Source organism: Pogona vitticeps, chromosome 3 (assembly GCF_051106095.1).
Source record: "Pogona vitticeps strain Pit_001003342236 chromosome 3, PviZW2.1, whole genome shotgun sequence".
NCBI classification, from domain to species: domain Eukaryota; kingdom Metazoa; phylum Chordata; class Lepidosauria; order Squamata; family Agamidae; genus Pogona; species Pogona vitticeps.
Genome location: NC_135785.1, coordinates 248,256,988 through 248,282,950, shown reverse-complemented (window position 1 = coordinate 248,282,950; position 25,963 = coordinate 248,256,988). Strand labels below are relative to the sequence as shown.

Here is a 25,963-nt window from a genome sequence, read left to right as displayed (position 1 = left end):
AGACAAATCCAATCTGTCCCCTGTCCACCTCCCTGGTTTTGCTTCCTTTGTGACTTCCTCTTTGCCTCGGCCTGCTGGACAAGGGTCTCTTCAAATTGGGAGAGGCCGTGATGTACCGCCTGCCTCCAGGCTGAACGATCAGATGTCAGAGTTTCCCATCTGTTGAGGTCTATTCCTAAGGCCTTCAGATCCCACTTGCAGATATCCTTGTATCGCAGCTGTGGTCTCCCTCTGGGGCGATTTCCCTGCACTAATTCTCCATATAGGAGATCCTTTGGAATCCAACCATCAGCCATTCTCACAACGTGCCCAAGCCAGCGTAGACGTCGCTGTTTCAGTAATGTATGCATGCTGAAAATTCTAGCTCGTTCTAGGACTACTCTATTTGGAACTTTTTCCTACCAGGTGATACCAAAAATCCGTCGGAGGCAACGCATATGGAAGGTGTTCAGCTTCCTCTCCTGCCGGGCACAAAGTGTCCAGGACTCACTGCAGTACAGGAGTGTGCTCAGGACACAGGCTCTATAGACCTGGATCTTGGTATGTGTTGTCAGTTTCTTATTGAGCCATACTCTCTTTGTGAGTCTAGAGAACATGGTAGCTGCTTTCCCAATGCGTTTATCCAGCTCGACATCTAGAGAGAGGGTGTCAGAGATGGTTGAGCCAAGGTACACAAAGTCATGAACAACCTCCAATTCTTGTGTGGAGATGGTAATAGAGGGAGGTGAGTCCACACCCTGGCCCATGACTTGTGTTTTCTTCAGGCTGATTGTTAGTCCAAAGTCTTGGCAGGCCTTGCTGAAATGATTCATGAGTTGTTGGAGGTCTTCAGCAGAGTGGACAACGATGGCTGCATCGTCTGCAAAGAGGAAGTCCCTCATGCATTTCAGTTGGACTTTGGTCTTCGCTCTCAATCTAGAGAGATTAAAGAGCTTTCCATCTGATCTAGTCCAGAGATAGACACCTTCTGTTGCAGTTCCAAAGGCAAGCTTCAGCATGACAGCAAAAAAGATGGCTATGAAAAATATTGGGTGGGTTGAGTAGCTCAGTGAGTTTGGTATCAGGCTATGGAGCCAAAGTATGGGAGTTTGATTCCTCACTGTGTCTCTTGGGAAAAGAGCCAGCCTAGGTAGCCTTGGGCAAGCTACACACTTCCAGAGTGCCTCCCACCCAGCAAGGGAAACTCATAATCATGACATCCATATCAACATTCATTTGACCTGAAAGAAATGTGAGATTGTGCTTGCACTCTGAATAGGATAGTTACCAAAGAACCGTTTCTGATATATTGATATGGACCAATCCCTCTGTCTTTATGGACTCTGCTTGAGAATGGGTGGGCTGTCATGATGAATGCCTGGACTTCCACATTTACTACTACATCATTAGATGGGGGGGCAGCGGAGGGGAGGATATTCAGATCAGTCTCAAATCTACAGGCAGAATCTTCAGTTTCATGATATGTTCACTGAATAAAAGTGGCATGTACCGAACTAGGACCCTGGACGGTGATCGTTTTAACCTCTGCATTGTCATCTGCAAATCCATTCTTAGCTCCTCTCAGGTGGTGTGGCTAAAAAAGCAAATGAATTGACAGGTTGGCCTTTGCAGCTGCCCATTTTAGGCATTTTAATTAGACCCTGGAATGTCTGTGTGTCCCCAAACCAAAGCTTTAATCATAGTCATGTGATATCCTAGAAGCACCAGCACAGATCAAAAAGACCTGGTGGTACGTTTTTATGTTCTTAGCTTCCACACTCCCCACCCCAACTAGAGGAGATATCTACAAATGGGGGAGAAGCATGAGAGTGAACATAGTTCAATCAGAAATGCAGATCCACCGACACCCATAGGCACCACTCATCAATATTTATTTTTTTTCCCTCCAAAAATTTTGGAATGCTCGCCAACTTGCTCCTGAGTTGACTGTGCAAAATGCTGAAAAGGTATGGCTGTATTTCACTGAAAACATCTGACAGGAGAACTTTTACTGAGGAGAAACTAATTCTTACAAGCCAGAAAATGACTTAATTACATGTTAGACATTTTTTGCTATGTCTTCTCCTTCTGTTTTTGTATTTCCTCAGAAAGAATGCTGATATCCATATTTTTGTTCTCCGTGGACTTTTCCTCACAAGGTATGTTACAAGAGTGAAATAAACATCTCATAACAAAAATAATTGCCTGTTTATATTAGCACTGCAATCAAAACCACTGGTGGTGTAAAGGCAGGGCTTGGGGAACATACCTCCAGGGCCCCATCTGGCAGAATGAGCAGAAGAGCTTTCCATGTGCAGCAGGTTACCACATGTTAGAAAAAACAGAATGATGTGCATTCCCCCTTGTAGAATCAGTAAATTCAAACACACACACATTGAGTAGCATCCATTGCACAGATATTTAATTGTCCACTGGAAGCTCTCATCTTTACATGTGGGAAATCTCGAATCTCTGTACTGGTAGCATATCTGATGAACCACCAGAACGGCAAGTCAGAACATTCTACAGGTTGAAGATGGTTCCTGGACATCAGAATTACTTGAGTCAATGTGGATATTCATTTGTCCTTTGTTTCAAAAAGGCTTCCACTGAGCTTGGAGAACTTACTTTTGAGGACTACAGCTCCAGGAATCCGCCAGTACCTTTTGCAAACTCTGGGTTTCCCGTTCAGACTGAGTCTTTTGTGGAGAACATTTCTATGAAAGTACCTCTTGGTTCAACAACTTAAGGGGGGAAAATCCCAAATAGTGCCCTTCGTGTATTCTAAATGGCAAATGCCACCATCAGTTAACAGTGATTGTGCTGGCCAAGGTTGATGAAATTGTTGCCCAAATTCTAAAGCTGGCCTATCAGTGTGAAGGTAGAATCAGGCCAGCCAAAACAAGGTCTTAGATGACACATAATTGGGTCCCTCCTAAGGTGTGCAACATTTATACTTACATTTGTTGCAGCTCACAAAGGTGAGGAATTGGCTACTTCATTCATCAGCTACCTCCCTTTCGTGAACTAGTTCCATTCAAGTTTATTATTTTTAAAATCAGGCTAGCAGATTTTGGACCTGTTGGAGTGGCTTTCCTTAAGATTGTCTATCTTAAGGACTACCCAGTCTTCTAGTCTTTGTGGTTATGGATGGTCACCCCAAGAGAAGCCCATAAATCTACCACCAGGAACTCAGCCTTTTTGGTGGTGGCCATAACTGTGGAACATGTTGCCTATGAATATACACCAAGCTCTCTCTCCCCTTTGACCTTCAAGAAACATGTGAAATCTGAGACCCCCCCCCCCGAGAAACATCCTCTCCTTGTGATTTTCTTGCTGCCCCATATGATTGTATTTGAATTTAGTTTGCTGTTGACCTTGGAGATTTCATTCTTCCTTTCGTGTCATTTTTATGACTTGGGTGTCTTCTGCTGGTCAGTGGTTCCCGGGTGATTTCTGTGTTTGTTTGTTTTTATTATCCACCCAGAACAGTGCTTTGCCACCACATGGGCAGGAAATGAATGAACGGACAAACAAAGAAACAAATGAAAAAATGAACAAACAAACAATGTAAGCATCGTCACACCCCACCCAGGTTCCACTGGCCGGCCATCATGTTTCTGCTCTTGTACTGGCTGCTAGATCAGTCAGGGGAGGGTCACTTGCACAACATCCTTTCTGCCACATGCTTAGACAACAGGAGTCAGTCTGTCTGTTTGTCTATCTGTCTGTCTAAATCATATCTGACAGATGTTTGTTTAACTTTCTTTTGAATGCCTCCAATGTTGGAGTGCTCACCACATCTTGAGGTGGAATGATGTTGAAAACTAGCTATTTGTTTGATTTTATAGTGGCCTATTTTAAAAAAAATTCTAGATATACACTAATAGAATAAATTTAGGATTCTTGGGGGTGGAGTGGCTCCCATTGCTTGTCCTTGTGGAAACCTATTTTTCCCATTAATTCCTGTGCAAAAGTGTACCCGATCAATACAACTTTTAATGTTTTTAGTTGGAATACATCTGCAAAACTTTAGCATGTGCCAAGGTTCTTATGTTACATTCTTTAATCAGACCACAGATTACAGGTTTTTAGAATTATAGAGTTCAGATGCAAGAGTCAATAATATGACTTTTGCACAGATGGTTCGGCTAAGTGAAATAGTAGAACTTTTTGAAATAAATCCACTAGGTGGCAGTCGTAGATCTTCATTCAGAAAGCTGAAGGCACAACCTGTTCAGTATGTGGGCAGGTTCCGAAGTCTGCAGAGCTTATTCAGAGTTAGCTAATTGATTTTTCCTGCAAATTAAAATATTCAACATCATATGATTTCTGTTCAGCATATTTGTAACCAGCTTCCTGTCAGTTTTGCACAGATATTATTTTTATTTTCATTTTGTACAAGACTTTACACCAAAATCAAGTGAGACCTTTGTGATCCATGGCCAATATTCTGTTCAATTTCTTTGTGCCTGGACCTCCAGCTGCATGCATCACTGCAGTGATTTAATAGTGCCAGCTGCACAAAATCGTGTCTGATACGCAAGACAGTATTGCAACCAGGAACATGACAGGGTGTGATTGGCAGCTTGTCTGATAGCTATGACAGCTTCCACAGTTGAAATTCCACAGGCATAAGTACTGAACAGGATCCCGGGCCATACAGTGACCTGTTTGGGTGACCTGATTCTTCTGCATTGGCTTATCATAGCGCCTGATGAATGACAGTAAGCATTCAATGGTCATGTTCAGTGGAAAATCTCTTTCCAATGTGAAGTGATGGAACACAGACATAGTTTGAAAAAGATGAGTGAAGCAGATAATCTAATGACTTGGATTTTATCTAAAACTGGAGTACATTTTATAGGACGTTTACCTCTTCTCTGGCAGGTCTGGCCTTTTGGTCAGGTGAAATGAAATAGCAGCCTTGAGCAGCAGATCTTGCATATCATGAAAGGGCATACATTTTCAGGGGACAATCCTGTTAGTTTGTTGAAACATAACCAAGAGGAGTCTTGTGGCATCTCAAGGTCTAACAAATTTACAGCTCACTTCTTTGGATAAATTTGAAGTGGACTATGCCTAATAAACCTTGAAAGCTTATGCCAGGTAAATCTTGGTTGTATGGGGGAAGCCAGAGGGTATTTCTGTTGAACATACATAATGCTTTGTTTGCTACTTATATCTAGACATCCTCCCCTGTTCTTTTAATGGCACTGCTTAGATATCATCTTAGGTAGCCTGTCCAGTTCTAGACACCACATTTTAAGAAGGAGGCAGATAAACCAGAAGACGTTCAGAGGAGGGCAACAGAGATGGTTAGGGGACTAGAAATAGAGCCCTGTGAGGAAGGACTGACAGATCTGGGTGGGTTTAGCTGTGAGGAAAAAAGACTGATGAGAGATATGATAGCATTCGTAAAATTCTTAAAAACCCTTGTGAGGAGAGCGTCCTAAGAAATCTAGAAGATTTCAAACTGTTGGATATGTTATCAGTCGAAACTCTGCCAGCATGGGGGAATGGCAGCGTTGCACCATAGCGTCATCACTGTCTGATAGACAGATGCATGTCCACAAATACGTCTGGGATAAAAGTTATCTGATAAAAGTTATGCAATAAATATACTCTACCTGGTAATAGACAAGCATAATATAAAATAGTGATTAATGGTTGAAATGATATTTCATGTAAGTAACATTTCACTTCCGGTGGAAGACTCATTTGACTCATCAAACACAATCTTTCAATTGGGATTGGAAAGGTTATACCTTGTCTATCTTCATTTAATCTTCTGTGACAGGGAAAGGTTAATAGGAGGTGTCTTCTTGCAGTCTGAGTGTGTGATGATTTCCTTCCCAAGGATATGATGGCATTTCAATGAACTCCCACACTCTGGCAATGGATTATCAGAAAACTCTTTGTTGGGATTGTAAATGTCGGTGTTGTTAAGAGACTCGCCTAGTTCTGTAAGCTTTGCCCTCCAGATACACTAAGATGAATCAGTGACACCAGCACCCTCTTATGTGGATCCAGCAAGGAAAATATGTGTGCTTTCCACATTATAGCCGGCAGTCCCTTAATTGTTCATGGCTCCAATTCATAGATAAAGATACCATGCTTTCTTACCACAAAAGGTTTATAAAAGCCAGAGAATAATGTGGTGTTGTGGTAGGGGTGTTGTACTGGGACTTGGGAGATCAAGGTTCTAGTCCCCATTGAGCCATGAACTTACTGGCCAAAATCCTGTTGCTTAGTGTAAGCAATGGGACTAGACTAGGCCCATTGAATCCACAAGGATTTGGTAAGCCAGCTCCTCCATAAGTTCCATTATATAAGAACATAAGGAGCCCTGCTGGATCAGGCCAATGGCCCATCTAGTCCAGCTTCCTGTATCTCACAGTGGCCCCACCAGATGCCTCTGGGAGCACATGAGACAGCTATGTACCTGTCTCTTGATACCACTCCCCTGGCCTACTCTGAGACTTAAAATGCTAATACAAGTTCCTGTTACAGTAGGCCCTTTTGAATCAATGGAACTAATGGAGTAGTTGACTCATTTACTCCTCATTGATTCAATGGGCCTACACTAGTCTGATTTATGATGCTAAGCAACAATATTTTGGCCACTTTTTCCATCCTTCACACTTAGCCTAAAGTATCTCACATGGTTGCTGTGAAGATAAAGTAACTGGAAAGCCACGGATGCCATATTGAGCTGATGGAAGGGAAGACAGCATATTAATGAAAATAATAATATTTTTTAAAATGTTGAAAGGTTTCCTTGCTAGCTTGCTTCGAAAGATCCCAGAAATGGTGAGAGATAGAAACATGTCATAAGTTATTGTGTTCACATGCTTCGGTGGGTAGGTAGACTTGAAAACAGTGAAATCTGTGGGGACTGAAAGGCAGAAGGTACTGAAAATGACCTTCCAAAGAATTTGTTTAACAAAATAATAGTTGAGGTAATAACATAGATAGCCTTGCACCAAGGAATTAGGCAAAACTGATAGTATGATAAAATACCTTTGTCCCATCCAGACTTGCAAAAGCAAATGCAGGAAATACTATGGGTTGGAGGTGGGCTGATTTGCATTTTTGTTGTTGTTGCAGATTGCATGAGGCAAATGCAAATCAGCCTGGAGTTTCCCCATTCAAATCCAAAGTTTTTCTTCTTTTCTAGCTTTCTATTTTTTTGGAAAAATTGAATAAATTCAAATTAAGTTCAGTTTAGTTTCCTTTTCTGAGTGGACCAGAAAAGGAAAAACAAGCTGTGTGAACATGCATGCAAGCATACAGACTTTCTCCTTCACCTGTTGCATTGTGAAGGACAAACTGCACACAAACACATAGACACACACATAGACACAAATATACCTTCGGCCTCAGATCCTTTTTTCTTGCAGTTTCTCTCCCCATGGGTGGAGAGGAGGAAGCCAATAAGCACTCAGCAAAGTCCGGTCTGCAAGATTTTTATTTTATTTTTCTCTGTGGAGTCTGTGTGCCTCGTGTCAAAGAAAGCTCATGTCCCTATTTACTTGAGGAAAGAAGATCAGGGTGCCTTTCTTGAGTTCAATCCCCTTCTGGTTTGCTTTACATTCTCTCTCCCCCCCTTTTTTTTGGTAAAAAAAGTAAGGAAAAAGACTCTTGCATTTTTACAATTCAGGGCATTGTTAATTCTAATACGATGCCTTGATTCTAAGCTTCCTCACTTGCTTGTTAACTGCACCATCTGCTGGTTTATTGAACCCCCCCCCTTTCCCTGCATGGCCAGTTAATGTGCAGAGACCCTGCCCGGGGGGGGGGGAATCTGAACCCCTTCTTGCAACTTCAGAGTGAACGAATAGCCTCATGAGCAACAAGATGTGGAATGGAGAACTTGTATTCCTGCACTGAGATAGGGGTTGAACTCAATGGCCTTATAGGCCCCTGCCAACTCCATATTCTGTGATTCCTTGATTCATTTGTAGCTGTTTCACCAGGGAACAAGCTTCTGATGTTCCTTTTTCAAGAACAGACTAGTGAGATCCACGGCAGGGCAACCGTGGGAAGCAGAAATGTTTCTTTATTGCATAGGTGGCTCACAACTGGAGCAGGGCGGGAGGGGCACATATTGATATATCACGAAAAGGCATCTCAATTCTACTTTGGTAGCAAGATGCTTATGGCTGGATGTTTTTGAATAATGCCATTTAACAATGCTGTTTCCTCTGGAAACATCCATACTAACTAACCTTTGAAGTGTACTCTGCTTGGACTTTCTTGCTTAGATAGAGTAGTATATGAATACAACTAATATAAGTTTGAAGAGAGACAATAGGATGAGTCCTAGTAAAAGTTCACATCCAAACAGTCCTTAGAACATGTGGAAATTGTTAGATGTTGTTCTGTGTCAAGTTCCTCCATTAGGTGTGATCCAGATACATTGGAGCACAACTGACATCAGCGGCAGGCAGTGCTACTGCTAACAGCAGCATCGTCTGGTCACAATGAGAGTTTAATCCCACACATTGGAAGGACCAAACATTCATTCATTCCACTCCATTCCATTTCTTGCCTTATTAGTGCAATGCACTATTCTGAGTGGTTAACAGAATGAAAGCCAAACAATAACAAACAAATGGTAAATCAAACGGTAAATCAAGATGATAAAAGTAACCACAAGAGTGAAATAAGCAACATTGGGGGAAGCTGCTCTTCCATTGGGATGATTGATAACTCCAAGTTCCTGGGACAGATCCATCTGCTCTGAGCTTTTGTCTAAATTTTGCAGGAACTATTCAAGGGGCAGCTAAAGCATATCCCCCAAATGGTTTCAGCACCTTGGATAGCAGCTATGCAGTTCAGAGTAAAACCTGGTAAGGAATGACTGAGTCTGAGAACCCAGAATCACTAGCTTTCTCTATTACAGATGTCAGTTAGGATATTTATGTCCTATTGCTACTCAGTTTGTATCTACCCACCATATTACTTTCCCTGACTATTCTCTGACAATTCTTTGGTACAACCATTTCTGCTTATAGCGATAGACTAATACAAGCAGTAATTTCTTATATAACCTTCAGTTCTCTGCCCTTTAACATTTCTTACTATATAATGTGTGCGTGAATCCTGAATTTTATATGAAATCTTACTACAGAATATGAATGTAGAATATCATATGAAATTTTGTCGTGTATTATATGAGTTATATTGAAAATTTAAAAAAAACTCAGAATATAGTAGCTTCAGATTCCCCCCTCAACCGTACATAAACTGTCAACACAAGGTGTACTGTAGAATAAAGGCTTTATTGAAAATCTGTTCCAGACTATAAAACATTAAGGCTGCAGTTCTTCACTCCCTGACTCAAAAGTAAGGCTGACTGAACACTGTATGGCTTACTCCTGAGTAGACACATATGGTATTGCCCTGCAGGAAAAGTGCACTGCTGATGCCATTTTTTGTATAATTAACTAGGCTCTTTGTGCCTAGGCACAAAATAATAAGTAGCTTTTAGTGTCATGAGAGACACATCCTGAAAAGACTTTGGTGTTTAATTTTTCCCCTTCCTTAACAGTTAAACCAGCTGTTGCTTTTCATTGCACGGATCACTCTTTTAGTATTTGGATCAAACTCCCATTGCTTAGACCCTTGGAAAAAATAGAAGAGTCCTAGAAAGAAAAAAAAGAAAGATTGTATTATAGCAGAGTTATATTGCTGAGGAATCTTGTTCTTTTAAAGAAATGAATTCTGGTTTCATAACAAGCCAGCTGGAAACCATGGGTAATTAAGCTGCCATGTTAAATGAAGTGCTTTCTTTTAGACCAGGATCACTGATTTGAGTGTAATGCAAAGTTACTGGTCATTGGAATATAAGCACGGCTTTTGTTTCCACATCTGATGTCTAGGAATGTAGCTCTGAAAGATTTGTGTGCCTAGAAGGATAATTTTGTAAGAAACAGAAATATACAACAGAAAAACTGGAAGAAAGATAATCTCTCCTGCCTCTTACAGCTTCCTCTATCATGCATCACTAAAACCATCTGAATCTGTTTTTCAAGTGGCAGAGAACTATTGAAAAGTATGATCCTGTGATTAGAATGTTTCCCCAAAGTTGGGCTCATGTTTGACTTGATGCTTCTGCAATCAGACTTGCAAATTAGGTCTGCATTTACTTTCCAATGACCAATCACAAAACAAAATATGTGAAATGCATGACAGGCAGTTGAGGACAATCACAGGAAGATGTCTTTTACCATTGAAAGGAGTGATTCTCCTATGTAGATAATCTACTCTAACCTGACTCTCTTTTCACTTACCATTATGCTGAAAAACAGCATCAACCTTCTGCCCAATTGCAGGAAAATCATTCTTTATGTTTCGCGGGTTGCCTTTGTCCATAGATTGACTGTTTTCATCATACCTGAATAACACAGTTTGAGGAAATGAATTTATTTACCATAGATCCTGAATCTGCCTAATGAATTTAGCACATAGGCCTACATTTTGCATGTACCTTTATCCTATCGATTTTTTTGTCTCACTATAAGCACAAAACAACCCAAAACCAAAAACCCAGTAAAGATCATTGCCATTTTCCAAAAAACATTTGCATGAAAGGAATCTGATTGATTGGATCTATTGATATTGAATATGTTGCAGACAATCTAAATTTCACCTTTGCCTTGATTTGGAAAAGTGATTTTTTTTTTTGGAAGATTCCAGGAATTGTTGTTTAGCCTCCTCCATGGGCATCTATTGGAAGGTGAGCACTCTAAAACTCATTTTTGGATGATGTAGCCTAAAATCATGTAGGGCTTTTAAGACTAATGGGAACCAAGGAAGTTGAATCACTTTGACACCTTTGGCGTTGAACTCATGGGGTTCTGGGTGGTTGTGTGTTTAGTCGTTTAGTCGTGTCCGACTCTTCGTGACCCCATGGACCAGAGCACGCCAGGCCCTCCTGTCTTCTACTGCCTCCCGGAGTTGTGTCAGGTTCATGTTGGTTGCTTCGCAGACACTGTCCAACCATCTCATCCTCGGTCGTCCCCTTCTCCTCTTGCCGTCACACCTTCCTAACATCAGGGTCTTTTCCAGGGAGTCTTTTCTTCTCATTAGATGGCCAAAGTACTGGAGCCTCAGCTTCAGGATCTGTCCTTCCAGTGAGCACTCAGGGTTGATTTCCTTTAGAACTGATAGGTTTGTTCTCCTTGCAGTCCAGGGGATTCTCAAGAGCCTCCTCCAGCACCACAATTCAAAGGCATCAATTCTTCGGCGGTCTGCTTTCTTTATGGTCCAGCTCTCACTTCCATACATCACGACAGGAAAAACCATAGCTTTGACTATTCGGACTTTTGTTGGCAAGGTGATGTCTCTGCTTTTCAAGATGCTGTCAAGATTTGTCATCGCCTTCCTCCCAAGAAGAAGGCGTCTTTTAATTTCGGGGCTGCTGTCTCCATCTGCAGTGATCATGGAGCCCAGGAAAATAAAATTTGACACTGCCTCCATATCTTCCCCTTCTATTTCCCAGGAGGTGATGGGACCAGTGGCCATGATCTTAGTTTTTTTGATGTTGAGTTTCAGACCGTTTTTTGCACTCTCCTCTTTCACTCTCATTACAAGGTTCTTCAATTCCTCCTCACTTTCTGCCATCAGAGTGGTATCATCTGCATATCGGAGGTTGTTGGGTGGTTAGGGGCACTGTATTTATTGAATATTTATTTACTGAATATTTATTTATTTATTGGAATATTAATTGATTGAGAAAAAAACTGTGTATACCCAAAACAATGCTGCTCAAACATGTGCAATTCATGGGAGAAGTGTACATCTTATGATAGCCTCATGAGTTGCCTATATATTTCTACAAAATGTATGTAATCAGATATCTCACCTCCAATACTTGTTACCCACGAAGAAATAGGTTTTTTGAGTATTTTTATCAAAAACAGCAGCATCAATTTTCTTAGTGCTTTGTGGGAAGCCCAAACTGTCGATGGTTTTAGGGTAGCCAGGCTGCATCTGAAACCCGCTAATCATCCAAACGTGATTATCTGTTCAAGTAAAAAATAAATAAAAATAAAGAAATAAACTTTTGTCAAACAGTTTCTGCTTTATTTTGAAAAGTCTCACTGGGTCCTCTTTACAGCAAATCAATATGAGAGCAATTCACTGTTTTCGTATCTTAGGACTGGGATAATCAGTTTTGCAAGGGTGGTGTGGGGCCCACTGGATTACAAAGTGCATTGCATAGTACTCTGCCATTGCTGAGCCATTTAATTTAGTGGTGGTGGTAAGAAGAAAGACAACAATTTGCATGTGGAGAAACAAAGCCTTGTTTTCAATCAGAATTGGACTTCCAAGGTCACAGTTGTGGGGAAAGACCCCCCTTGTGCCTTTCATCAAAGTAGTTTTTTCTTTAGACTTTGTGCCGCCAAAGTTCAGGGGTGCGGCAGCAAATTCAGTGGTAACAGTGGTGGCAGGACAGGGGCAGGGGCTAGACAAAGGCTTGCCTTCAACTACATCTTGGTCAACCCTGCTGCGCAGTAATAAATTCTACCTTTGCCTCTACTTGGTTTTACCCACACCTTACACCATGCCATGATGGATAGTGTGACGGGATCCATAGCAACCTCCTTTGGTGTCATGGCCCACAGGCTGGAAGCTTGTGATCTATAACAGCAATTTCTGCTCTCAGTCCATTGCTTGAGGATAGTTTTCTGAGAAAACAGAAATTGCGGTCCTATAGCTTTTCACATGAAAGAGATGTGCAAAGATCCAACTCACTCATGTGCAGTTAATGTTCAAGTGTTGCATAAACTGGCAGTACCCTCGAAAATAACATTTTCCACTGGCTGGATATTTCAGAGGAAGACAAAAACAAGCTTGGTTTTTAAAAGTAAACATGTCTTTCCTAACTGTTCTTTTTACCAAGGAAGCCCTAATAATTTTCTAATGAATTCCAGTGACATTCAAGAATGTTCTAGAAGAGTCCTCTTAAGACTCTATCTCAAATAATACAAATAATAGGGATTACCTTTGAAAAAGAAAACTTGATCATTCATGTTTTCATAAGCTGCTTGGATGCCAGATGGTAAGAAAGGCCAAAAGGTAGAAATCAATTCCAAATCTACTTCAGAATGACTTGGGTACACTCTCCAGAGATATCTGAAATCAATGCAATATTAATCTATCTTCCAAATTATGACTAGAAATCATTTTAAAATTAGGTGAGAAACACAACTGCTTTATTCATTCATTCTGTTTGTACCAAACCTTTCTCCCAGTTAAAGGACCCAAGGTGCCTTACAAAATATCTAAAAGACAAATCCTAAGCTAGTTAAAAATATGCTTTATTACAATATTCAAAAACAAGCACATTACATATTAAAGCTACTGAATAGAACAGTTTAAAATCACATTTGGAAAGACAAGGTAACACATCGCCATCAAAAACATTTCCTTGCCAGCCAGTTACTTATTCCCTAAAAAGAAAAGTCTTTGCCTGCTGATAGATGGATTGCAAAGAAGGGGTCAGCCTAGCTTCCAATGGGAAGATGTTCCACAGCCTGGGGGCTGCCACTGTAAAGGTCCTCTCCTGTCCACTCATGACATCTGAGCATCCATGCTCACAGATGAATCCAGGAGGGTTAGCAAAGTAAAAATCTGAGTTTTTAGAAGAATTGTGACCTCATACAGCACAGGTTGATTCCCTGTTCCCTGGTCTGCATTTTAACTAGCTGACCAAGAATTTCTCTAGAATTCAGTATATTTGCACTCATCCTGTCCATTATGAAAACCAGATACTTGTTTGGGACTGAAATAGCCTCTTCATATTTGGAAGGAAAACAGATATTGGTGTGATCTGCATACTGGTGAAATAATAATCTTAGAACTGCAGAGCTGGAAGGGACTCTATGGATCATTGAGTCCACCCCCTGTTAAGGAGGCACAGTGGGGAATCAAACTCCCACCTCTGGTTCTGCAGCTAGAGAGCTAAACCACTGAGCTATCCAGCAGCTCAACCTGGAAACTCTGGACTATCTATCTCAGTTCTTTCATGTATATGTTAAATAACATGGGGAATAGAATGGAGTTCTAAGTGGTCCCACAGGCCAACATCTTGGCCATTAGAAAGGAGTCTCGCAGTACTGCCTTCTGAGTTCACGACACCCCTTGAGTCAGACTCACAATCATCATGAAGGACCTGATGTCCAGAGCCACCACTGATAGGCCAGTCTTTGTATGCAATGCAGAGACATCTGAAAAGACAAGCTGAGGATACTCCAATGCAACCCTGAGAGCATCTTAGTTACTTCTGAAAGAGTTGTGCTGTGGGGTGGGCAATACAACAACAGAAACTCTATTCTATCTTGGGTGTCACTATGTTTATGTTACTGTAAATCAGTCTGATCAGCTTCTAAACTGGGTTTCTAAGAATTCCTCTTAGCTACACCTATGAGAGGAGCTGTTACAGCTGTTGATCAATTCATTAATCAGTCAATCAAAGAGACTGAAATGTCATTGGTGGTTAGGCAAATAAAGTTCTCTATTGCCAATTGACTTGTTTTGGAGTATGTCGTGTTTACCTGCCCTTTAAAAATATTATTTCTCTTCGAAGTGTAGTGACAGCATCAAATGATATTTTAGGACTGCAAGCTTTAGGTTTTGCTGGCTTCACTGGCTTCTTTGGAGGATTTAATGATGGTCCTGAAATAACCAAATGGATAAATTAGATATATAAAATTTTTTATGGTCAATAACCCAATATTAGAAATACAAATAAACTAATAAATACATAAAATATATCAACAAGAAACACCGAAGAAAACAAAAGCAAAAATAAAAATATATATAATGAAGACAAAAACGTTGTGACAATGTTTTTCTCTTCATTTTTTATTTTTGTTTTTATTTTCTCTTGTTTCGTGTTGATATGCTTTCACAGACTGTCATGGCTACCACTTCAAAAAGCACATAAAATATCTTTTCCAAGGATCTGCATTAATCTCACTCTAAAAATAAAATAACTAAAAACCTCCTAATGGCATGGTGGCATGCTGACTGTGTTCCCCTCTTTTGTTGCTGTTGTTTAGTCATTAAGTCGTGTACAACTCTTCGTGACCCCATGGACCAGAGCATGCCAGGCCCTCCTGTCTTCCACTGCCTCATGGAGTTGAGTCAAATTCATGACCACTTGGGGGAACACCTCTTCTAGAAATGTGCCAAATGCATCTCATGTTAGATAAAATATCTCACCCCAGGTTAGATAAAGAGTTACTTTGGTTTGGTAGGCAGGTTGAGAACTCCATAGAAATAATGCTGCTTTCATGTTACTTAAAGAGGTACATTTCTCGTCACATCTTTTTGTCTGCTTGAAGTTTCTCCTACCCTCAAATTGAGTCCTACATTGAGATAATTGCAAGCATTAGTTGGAACTACAGAGGTTATTACTATAATTACATTAAATTGTGGGAGTTACTTCAAAACGCCTGTATTTTACAATAAAGAACTTAATTCTTTGCGGGTGTAAAATACTTTTTGAAGATTTATTTTTAATTATCATTTCTAATTTCTTCATACCATAGATGGCTTGAATGCCATCAATGTCATCTTGGGCAAGTGGAAAATCCTCAGGATCAATGGGTTTATAATTTGGGAACATCAGTGCTCTTGGGTCACTTGAATGCGCCAGGCCAAGCACATGGCCAATCTCGTGAGCAGCCACCAACCACAAGTTGAATTCTAAATAAAGACATAAATAAGAGAACAACGATAAATATGGACTCTGATGTGAAAGAGAACAAAGATAAATATGGACTCTGATGTGAATGCAAACCTCAATTCCACTGCCATTCTTGTTTCTGGACTCACATGGATAAAATAATCCACACTGGAGAAGACAATAATGCTAGAAAAATTCAGAGGCAGCAGGAAAAGAGGAAGACCAAACACGAGACAGATTTACTCCGTAAAGGAAGCCAGAGGCTTGAGTTTAAAAGAGTTGGTCAGGACAGTTGAGGACAGGAAATTTTGGGGATTGCTCATTCACAGGATTGCCATCAGCTGGAGGCAACTGGATAAAAATAGACATATAAGTACCAGAACATGCTGGGGAATCTAGTATCCTGTTGACCTGAGATAGGGATGGAACAAAAAAGCTGATGGTTCATTTTTAAAGGTACTGTGGCATTTGCCCTCGTGACTCCTGCTTGTCTTTCCCTCACAACGGCTCATGTTGCGTTTTCTTCTTGCTGCCACCAGTGGATTACCTCAATCCACAATATAAATGGCGTTTGTCAGAACACTTGACTTGTGAACAGAAACAGAACTTAATTTATCGAAATGAAGCAGATTGAATAATAACAGAAGTTCTTCAGATACACATTATGCATAAGCAATTCATCAACAGTTCTCTCAGAACATACTTCTTTTCTCTTGCAATATCATGACCACCTTCTTTACCTATTTTTCTAACCAGCTCTATCCCTCTCAGTATCTCATCCCAATCTCTATCCCTCTGCCTAACCAGCCCTATATCTCTCTCTCTGACTCCTCCTTCTCCCGTCAAGCCTCATGCAGCGGCTGACTCCGCCTCTCCAGTCCTCTCATAGATTCATGCGAATCAGCTCATGAATATGAATGGCATGAGTGACATGGGGGATTGCCACAGGTACATTTGACCATCTGCCATAGCTATCTTGACTGGGGTCCCAAGAAGAGGATGAAATAGGTGCCTATGAACAGTGGGACTCACTTCTCCAGTTATGCTGGTATCAAAAGATGGAGGAAAAGATGGAGGAATGAAGGAGGCTGTTCAGCCCAATACATTCATCCCTATCTTGGCAATCTCCACTTGGAGCTGAGGGATGGGAATTAGCTATACCAAGTCCAGGGTTCAATGAACTGCTAGGCCCAGGTTAGGCCTGACTGGTGGAAAGGAGTGGTCTATCTCATTTTTTGAAGAAATAAAAGTTTCTCTTTGCATCATTCAGGGGATCCCTTATGCTTCCTGAGCCTTGACAATGAAAGAGCCACTGAAGCTAAGCATCTTTGTAAATACAAATGTTCTCCCCTCCCACCAACATCTACCTTGGTTTCTTGCAGTGCTCCACAAATACAGATTGAAGAAAACAAGAGTGTCTGCAGGAAGTTTTTGGGGTGGGTTGGGGGAGAAGGCTGGTCTGGTGGCATCATTTGTGCACACATTATCTTTCTTTGTTTAATAAATTCATTTAGGATTTTGTGGGGCAGGCACCGCCTTTCCATTTGAGGGTAACCATGGAGCAAATATCCTAAAAGAAGAGCAGTGGGCTCTGTTAAAATATATGGAAACAATCAATTAGAGAGAGGAAAAATGGAACTGACTGTTATTATGTTAAAAGCAGAAAGATTGATATTTCCAAGGAATTTGAAAAATCATAATCAACGGAGTTTGGAAGAATGGAAGAATGAGATATGGGATCTAGCTATTAAGGATAAGTTAACTTGCAAACTGAATGTTAGAAAAGGATTATTGAAAGAAAACAGTTTTAAAGGAATTTGGAATGTTTTCTTAGAACATGTTTTTACTAAACATAAAGATTGTACCCCAACAGAAGAATCAGTATATTTTTGGAAGAGAGAAGGCACAGGATATAAATTAAGGAAAAATGTATTGATGAAGAGAGATAGATATAGATATGTGTCCATAGAAACACGGTTCCCATTCATGTATATATACAGTATATACATTCCTGACAAAAAAGAAACATACAGTACTGGAAAACATTGTTAATGTATTTAAACTTGAGTCCTCTGAAGGATGCCATTTCACTTTTGTTCATTATCTTTTCATCTGTTTTGCCTAACATGATAAAATAGTTTCTTTGTTACTGCCATCTTAATATAAAGCAAGTTTATATTAAACTATAATATAAGTAGATGGGCCCCTGGGAGTCCTTGGACATGCTTTCCCACCTGGCCATCCCCTTCGTGGAAATGTTCATTTGGATGAAGATGAAGCCTGGACGGCCAGACTGGAAGGTAAGCAAAGGTGTTGTCTAGACGTTGTCTAGAGGGGCGGGGTAGAAATTGAATAAATAAATAAATAAATAAATAAATAATTTGCAGAAAGTACTGGTTTTCAGCTTACCAATGGTGCTGTAATGAGCAGGGATCACAGGTGAGTATAGCTCTGGGACCTTTCTCAATGCAGGAGCAATGACATCATCAGGGTATTTGACTGATCTTCTTCGCCCTGGGGCTGGAAAACCAATGAAGTGATGAGGAGGCTTTCAAGTTTTATTGTTTTTTCTGAAATTCATACACTCAGAATAAGGAAAATAATCAGATAATGGCTGTAATTTTATGGGCACTGTGGGAATGTAAGGACAAATTCTTTATAGCTGGGATTATGTTGTGTTTTGTATTCCAGAGTTTTATAGTTTTCAATTTCAACCACTGGGTTCTCTGTACATTGAACTTAAGAAAATAAGGTATTGGAGACTACCAGAATACATTCTGGATTTGGGAAGTACAGAATTTGTGTGAAATGTCTCCAGTCACCTCTTGCAGCATGGAGCGTAAAGGAGACACAAATATGATGTATCCAGCTTAAAATATGTCTGAATTAATGCTGTTAATCTGTTACCTTTCCTTTTTAGAAAATGCAAATTCTTGGAACATTTCTTACTGTGTTTGCAATATAAATGCAAAGGCTAACCCTGTTGTGCCTCGGAGAATAGCACATGTGTCTACATGAATTTCAGAGCTTTGCAAAGTTAATTTTGTTGACTTCGATTCCCAGAATCCTCCAGTCCTCATTATGGCTACTTTCAAAGCTCTGGCTCTGGTGAACTCTTGTACTTCTGATTTTAGGACAACACCTTTGCTTACCTTCCAGTCTGGCCGTCCAGGCTTCATCTTCATCCAAATGAACATTTCCACGAAGGGGATGGCCAGGTGGGAAAGCATGTCCAAGGACTCCCAGGGGCCCATCAAAATGCCGAGGACAGCGGCCATGCACTAAGCAACATCACAGGAAGGCATGATTATACACAGAGTCCTAACAACTGCAACAGCTGAATGAATTTTAAAGTTGCTGCAGCATGCACAGGTTACCTCGAGTTGCAAACTCAATGATGATGTCTGATCTCTCATTATGAACTCTCCTGAAGGTTAAAGGAGTCACTGTACTCCAAACTTCAAATGCTCTTTGGATGGCTGTGTCCACGTCAGCTTTTTCCATATCAGGAGTATAATTCACAATCCTAAGAGAATAAAATGGAACTGGCAGAAAGAAAGTCTCGGTTTCATGTCGTCAGTATCATCGTTATGATAATTGTGTACGATAATACACCCCAACACCAAACATTTTCATTCAGAAGCAGAGATGGAGAATAGAGTGGAGGAAGTTTTCAGATAGCTTTTGATTTCATTTCCTCCCCACCAACTGCTTTAAAATATAAGTCCAATTCACAGGGGGGTTATTTTGTTTAATCAAATGCTGTGAACTGAAGATGATTACATGATGTATCTCCAAGGCATTTGCTAAGAATGTACTGATTTTATACATTGACCAGTTTGAAATGCCCCAAAGTATATGTTATAGATAGTCATTGATTAGAAAATAGAAATCTTTAACTACTGAAAACATCTGAATGTCACAGCAGAAATTTATCACACCTCCTACAGTCTGCATATTAGCTGGTCTTCTTTTATGGTTGGTCACAGGGAAGTACAGTAAACACAATCTTTATTTGGAAGTATGGGTGCTCAGTCACAAAGGTCTGTGATTACACTGACAAGTTTCAACTTCAAGTGATCAGTAATCTGTAACGGTAGCCCTTATTTAGTACTACTGTGAACTTAGAACTAAAAGTGACTGTTATTATTCACACTGTGGGTAGTATAATGCACAAACTGTGAGAAAAGGAAAACGGATGGTGATTGCTATTTAAAACCTAATTCATATACAAAAGTTGGTGAATGTGTATTCAAAGGGCTTGTTGGACTCCAAATCCCATCTTTCCTAGCCTACATAGCCAGTGGAGAGGGATAATGGAAACCCACCCTTGTCATATATAATGAACTTAAGGCTTGAAAAAATTACTTCTGTGAGACCGTAACTCCCAGAATCTTTAAGTGACTGAGGAATTCTGGGTATTGTAGTCTCCAGGCTTTGCAATGAAGGAGGCATTTGTTGCAGCGGCCAAACCATATGCATGTTCACTTAAGAAGGAAGTTCTAGTTATTTATTTATTTATTTATTTATTTATTTATTTATTTATTTATTTATTTATATCCCACCTATCTGGTCAAGTTCTCTCTGGATTCAGTGCTTACTCCCATGTCAATGTACATATGATGACGTGGACAGCTTGTGGCCCTCCAGATGTTGAGGATGGTAACTCCCATTAGCTCTAGCCAGCCTAGGTAATGGATTGTGGGGGATACGGTCCAGTCATTGTAGTTGCTCATTCCTGATGTTGAGGACAACTTTAATTCACTTCTTATTGCACCAAAGTATTCATTACCTGTATGTAAGCTTGGTTTTCTCCCACCCAGGAAGAGCCAAGACATACTGTCCAATATCAGGTACCCCACACCTCGGTTGCTGCATAACTTCCAGTGTGGCTGCATTGACCTTTCCGGTGACATTCAGTCCAAAAAATGTTTGCATCTGTCGGATTTTGTCCATAAAGGAGTAATTGCTTTTCCACCCCCGCTGCCCTGGTTCCTGTTCTTGTGTATAAAACTGATTTAAATAGTCCTGGCAAAATTAGAAAAATCACAGCAAAGGAAGAGCATCATTTAATTATATACGAAAAACAAATGCTACAAGCACAAGATTTTTGCAGTTACAGCCCCAATAGTTGTTCAAGGCTAAATTTGACTGTTTGCAACCACGTCATGAATTTTTTATATATATGTTTGCTCTGATTAATTTTAAAATGCCCTCCTTTATTGGCTGCTACAGATTTGAACCTGAAATAGGCACTATAAGAAATGGGGCCATTTAGCAGGATACCACTTGGGCCTCCTTTTCTGCCCTTGATTTATTCTTCCTCCATTTATACATTTAAGATTACACTCTGGTTTCTATGTGGGCTGTTTTGCTCTAATTTCAGTCTAACTGACTGATTTGTGTTACAGTTCATCATATTTAAAGGCATGTATGAAAACCCTGGCTAAAATCGATTGGGATTTAACTCCAAGTAAACAACATTGTATGATTTCAGGCAGAAAATTGCAGCTCATCAACAAAGTACCAGATGTGCTCCTTGTCACATAACGAGGCACACAACAGACACAGTGCTAATTAGTTACAGTTTGCCTCCATGACGTAATGTGATTTCACATACTCTGGAATCAAGTTCCAATAGGATATTTATACTATTACAGCACTCGTATACAGCACATTTGTATTTGTCTAGCATTACATTTGTGTAGCATTTAAAGCCATTCACTTACATTATGTACTGTAGTAAACATTACTTACAATTATGTATTGTTATCAGTATAGTAACTTAACAATGTATATTAACGAAGCCAGTTCCATTATCCTCCATATCACAGAACAAGGGGCTCAGACAAAGCAAGAGAGAGAGAATGAGAGCAAAATATACCCTTAAAACCACTTTGAGAGTTTTTGACAAAAATCACACTGGATACTTCTATTTTTCTTTGCTTCCATGATGCCAAAAGAAGACTCTCCCTTGCTGAGCCCCAGATCCTCTCTTTCTGCCCCTACAAGCAAGCAAATATATCTTTAAGGTCCACCTTGCCCTCCCCTTAAAGTCCTCTTTGTACTTTCAGAGGAGACAGACTGTGGCAAAATCCAGAATCTGGAAGCCAACGCCTCCAAGCTTCTCAGAGAAGGGAACACATTGTTACCTGTGCAAGCTGCATCTTTTGCTCTTCACTTGTTTTCCCTGACAAAACCGGGAGTCCGTATGAGAATGCAGCAGACAATAGCAAAAGCAGAAGGCTCTTCATCTTAAAACACAGCCCCTTTGTTTAAGGAGCGCAAAAGTGTCACACTGGACTGTTGCAATTAATTCTGACTTTCAAGCTTTATGTTTCATGAAGCCAGCTGTAGACTGACTCACAGTTTATCATGCTCTGATTAGCAACAGAAAGAGTACACGTCAAGAGAAGGTGTCACAATAAATCTTGGTTTTGTAATCCTTTGAAGTTTATATATGGTATTTTCTTTACAAAAACAAGCACACACACAAAATCTTTCTGGCTTATCTCCAAAATGGGTTCCTCGGCCTTAGCTGCATGCCCTGCTTTTAACACAATTACAAGAAGTAACTGCATCTGATGATTACAGTAATTTACTTGTTATCCAGTAAGTTGTTGTTGTTGTTAATAGTTATCAAACAAATATATAGTATGTAGGAAGATAAAACAGCAGTTGAGTGCTTTAAGTTTTCTTCAAAATTTATCCCTTTGATCTAAAGCTGGAATTACAAATTGTCTCAAATTCAAATGCTTCCTGCTTTCTCTCTCTCTATTTTTTTTATTTAAAGTTTCGCTTCAGAAGAGTGTTTGTGGGAGGTTCCTCATGATGGATACAAGGGCCGGCCTATGAACACCAAGCAGATGCTCTGAGAATGAAGAAGTGGTTTTGTCATAGAGACACAAATTGGCCAATCAGTGGCGTGCACATCTGTCTTACATTCAGATTTCCATTGAGATTTAAATTAAAAAATAAATAAATAAAAAATCAAGATGAGGAGGAAGACAAAGGTAACACTATGTGCTTCAAAGGTAGTGTGAGTATTTTCAGTCTAGGATCAGTGTGAGAGTAATTTTATTTCAGTAACACTCTTGGGCATAAGTCACATCGGTTGTGCACTTCATGAACCATCAAGGCTGGCCTTAACATGAGCCAGAGTAAGGCAGCTCCTCAGTGCAGCACAATGAGAACTGTGAAAGACCAGGAAATTGACAGACACAGAGTTTGTTGCAATTGTGATTTTACACCTAGATTTGGGGAGTCTACCTGTAGGATTTTCTGCTTCATGTATCAAACTAAATTCCTGGCTGTAGATACACTTCGCCTTGAAGTAGTGAGTGGGGAAGGCCATTTGATCTTCTTTAGGTATCATAATGACTTGGGAGGACCTTGTGTATCATAATGCATGAGAATGACTCTTCAGTTCCGCTGTCATCTCCTTGAAAGTAATCTTATTTTTGACACCAGGTTTATGAGATGTGTCCCTCAGAGATACCAAACATATTCACTCCCCCAAGCCCCCACCCATTTCTGCATCTTAATACTGATTTTAGAAGGCAACATCCCAGCAGCAGCATGACAATTCTATTCTTCCAAAAACAACAAAAAACCCCTCTAGTTTATGAATGTGGGATATTGTGGTTCTCTCCTCTGTCCACCTGAAGGTGATGGGACTGAGAGAAAGGCCTCTTTTTTTTGATGATCTTAACACCCACGTGTGCATATAAAGCTTTTTTATGGATTGCTGCCTTGTCGTGGTGAAGGAGCTTGAGTAACTCAGAGAAGCTATGGGCTATGCCGTGCAGAGACACCCAAGACAGACAGGTCATAGGGAAGAGTTCTGACTAAGTCTCTATCTGAGTTGAATTCACCCATTCCTGTCCATTTTATTTCACTGACACCCAGGATGTCGATGTTTATTCTTGCCATCTCCTGTTTGACCATCTCCAGCTTCCCAAGGTTCATAGATCTTACATTCCAGGTTCCTATGCAGTATTTTTCTTTCCAGCATCGGACTTTCCTTTCACTTCCAGCACGTCCACAGCTGAGCATCCTTTCAGCTTTGGCACAACCACTTCATTAGCTCTGGAGCTACTTGTCCTTGTCCTCCGCTCTTCCTCAGTAACATGTTGGATGCCTTTCGACCTGAGGGGCCCATCTTCCAGCATCATATCTTTTAGCCTTTTGTTTCTGATCATGGGGTGTTCTTGGCAAAGACACTGAGTGGCATTGCCAATTCCTACTCCAGGTGGATTGCATTTAGTCGGAACTGTCCGCTATGACCTGTCCATCTTGGGTGTCCCTGCGCGGCATAGCCCATAGCTTCTCTGAGTTACTCAAGCCCCTTCGCCACGACAAGGCGGCAATCCATGAGAGGAAACAGATATATAGACACATCCCATACCCAGCAAAATGCAACCATTTCACCAAGCAGGCAAACAAAGTTATTACACCGTACGCTCCCCCAGTGTTCCATTTCCCAAATACAATGTAATGATAACATATGTAACTGAAAAGTAGAAATTGAGTAAAAGAAAATAGAAACTCACTGTTCCTCAAATGTCATTCGTAACACCATCCAAGTGAGTACGTTCAGCTCACTAGAGGCCTGTAGCTTAAAAGGGACCAAAAGCTAAGTGAGAGAGGGAAGCTGCAGGATCTTCACCAACATTTTCTCCTCCACAACTGCCTGTCCATTAGCCCTGTTTGATGACTTATAACCCCAGGAAGTAGATCACAGTGACTGATGTCAATGGGACATTTGTAAGAAATAGGGGTTGCCACAGAGGTCACCTTTGGGGAGGGGGACTCAATGGCAACTCTGAAAGTGCTTATTTATTTATTTATTTTTATTTACCCAATGGTTTTTTGCTTATTTACATTGATGCCAGGGGTGATGTATGCAAATGAGTCATGCTAATGAGAGTACCAGCAGTCCTTTTCCTATGAAATGACCCCTGGGTTGCAGTATATAAATAATTATATTCCATAACACTGTTGTGGTATTTATCTTAAAAATTTTAAATATAAATTTTCAGTGGAATTTTTTTCAAGAAACTAGTCTGTATAAAACGGTGCCTCTCTCAGGTCAGTTCTGCAACCCTCTGAGGTCAGTTCTGCAACCCTTTCAGGTCTGCGCTCTAGGCGGTCGCCTACTTCGCCTAGTAGTAGCTCCGGCTCTGAGAAGTACTAAACCCCTCCAAAGATGAGGAAAGAAGACAGATCAATTCCATCATCTGCAACACAGCCTGTTTTCTAAAGTTCCTCTTTCTCCGGCTTTCATCACTTTGAGGCAATGCTTGTTTTTTCCTTTTTTATTTTGAAAAAGTTCTTGCTTCAGCCATGGGGCGCTTCTCTCACAGTAGACTTGTCCCCTTGTGCATTTCTATTTAATAGGCCCACTTTCACATGTGTTTCTTTATTGGAAAGCTTCATTGCAAAATCTGGAGAAATGTGAAGATCAATAGATAACCATATTTTGGTTTGCGTTATGCAGATTCAGTATGCTGGAAAAAGTTCCGAGTTCTGTCTTGCAAATGTAAATCAAAGGTATTTTTGCTTAAAAACAAATGGCAGGTATGATTCTAAGTTCCTGTTTTTAAAAATCAATTGTAGATATTAGAAACTAGCCCAGGGAGTACACCTTCAGAGGAAGGCCTCTTTTGTGAATGGTCCTGTTAACTGAGTTTGCTTGATGGCTGTCAATGTTTCTAGGCATGGTTTCTGGCTTATAGTCCTGAAGCTAATGCTGATTTGTCAGGGCTTATCATTTCTGTCTTGTGCACCACAGAAGGAGGCACTTCTGTAACTATATGGGCCAGCACTTCTTAAGCATTCCTGAGCCAATGGAGGGGAGTGTTGGAATTCCCTGCATTAGCAGGAGATTTGCGTAAATGACACCTGGATCCCATCCAAGAGACTGTAGAAGTCGTCTGTAGATTCTGAGGACAGCTTTAGTGAATAAAGGAATCATACTATGGAATGTGAAACCTCTGTTACATCACACATTGAAAGTGGGACATAACAGCTCACGGATCTGGCCACAAAACTGAAAAGAAAAAATCATAAGGGGAAAGGCGCTTTTAACAAATCAAAGTGTATGGTGAGCTTTCTTAGAGCTGCTTGGTGGTTGGCCTGGATAGATAAAGGATTGCAGAAGTTTTAAATCCAATGTCGCCTTCTCTGTTTGTCCACCCACCCATATCCCCATCTTTGCCTGCCATCATTTGCTTATCATGTCTGCCTCTGTCTACCTGTAAGTATGAATGAATGAACAAA

General features: G+C 40.5%; 1 protein-coding gene across 2 annotated transcripts; it reads right to left on the bottom strand.

Annotated features, from left to right (window-relative positions):
- Positions 1-9,247: 9,247 nt before the first annotated feature.
- LOC110089071 (matrix metalloproteinase-27) lies at positions 9,248-22,077 on the bottom strand. Of its 2 annotated transcripts, XM_078390092.1 has the most exons (12): positions 21,835-21,954; positions 21,567-21,687; positions 20,475-20,710; positions 19,060-19,208; positions 18,835-18,963; positions 18,092-18,202; positions 15,541-15,702; positions 14,547-14,667; positions 12,995-13,125; positions 11,852-12,011; positions 10,278-10,381; positions 9,248-9,629 (listed from the first exon to the last, which is right to left on the bottom strand). In XM_078390092.1, the coding sequence occupies exons 3-12, from the start codon at positions 20,636-20,638 to the stop codon at positions 9,529-9,531; spliced, it is 1,332 nt and encodes a 443-aa protein (XP_078246218.1). In that variant the 5' UTR covers positions 20,639-20,710; positions 21,567-21,687; positions 21,835-21,954; the 3' UTR covers positions 9,248-9,528. The 2 variants fall into 2 exon arrangements, with proteins under 2 accessions (XP_078246218.1, XP_020667506.3); XM_020811847.3 differs by lacking the exon at positions 21,567-21,687 and having other exon boundaries at positions 21,835-22,077.
- Between the last annotated feature and the right edge of the window lie 3,886 nt (positions 22,078-25,963).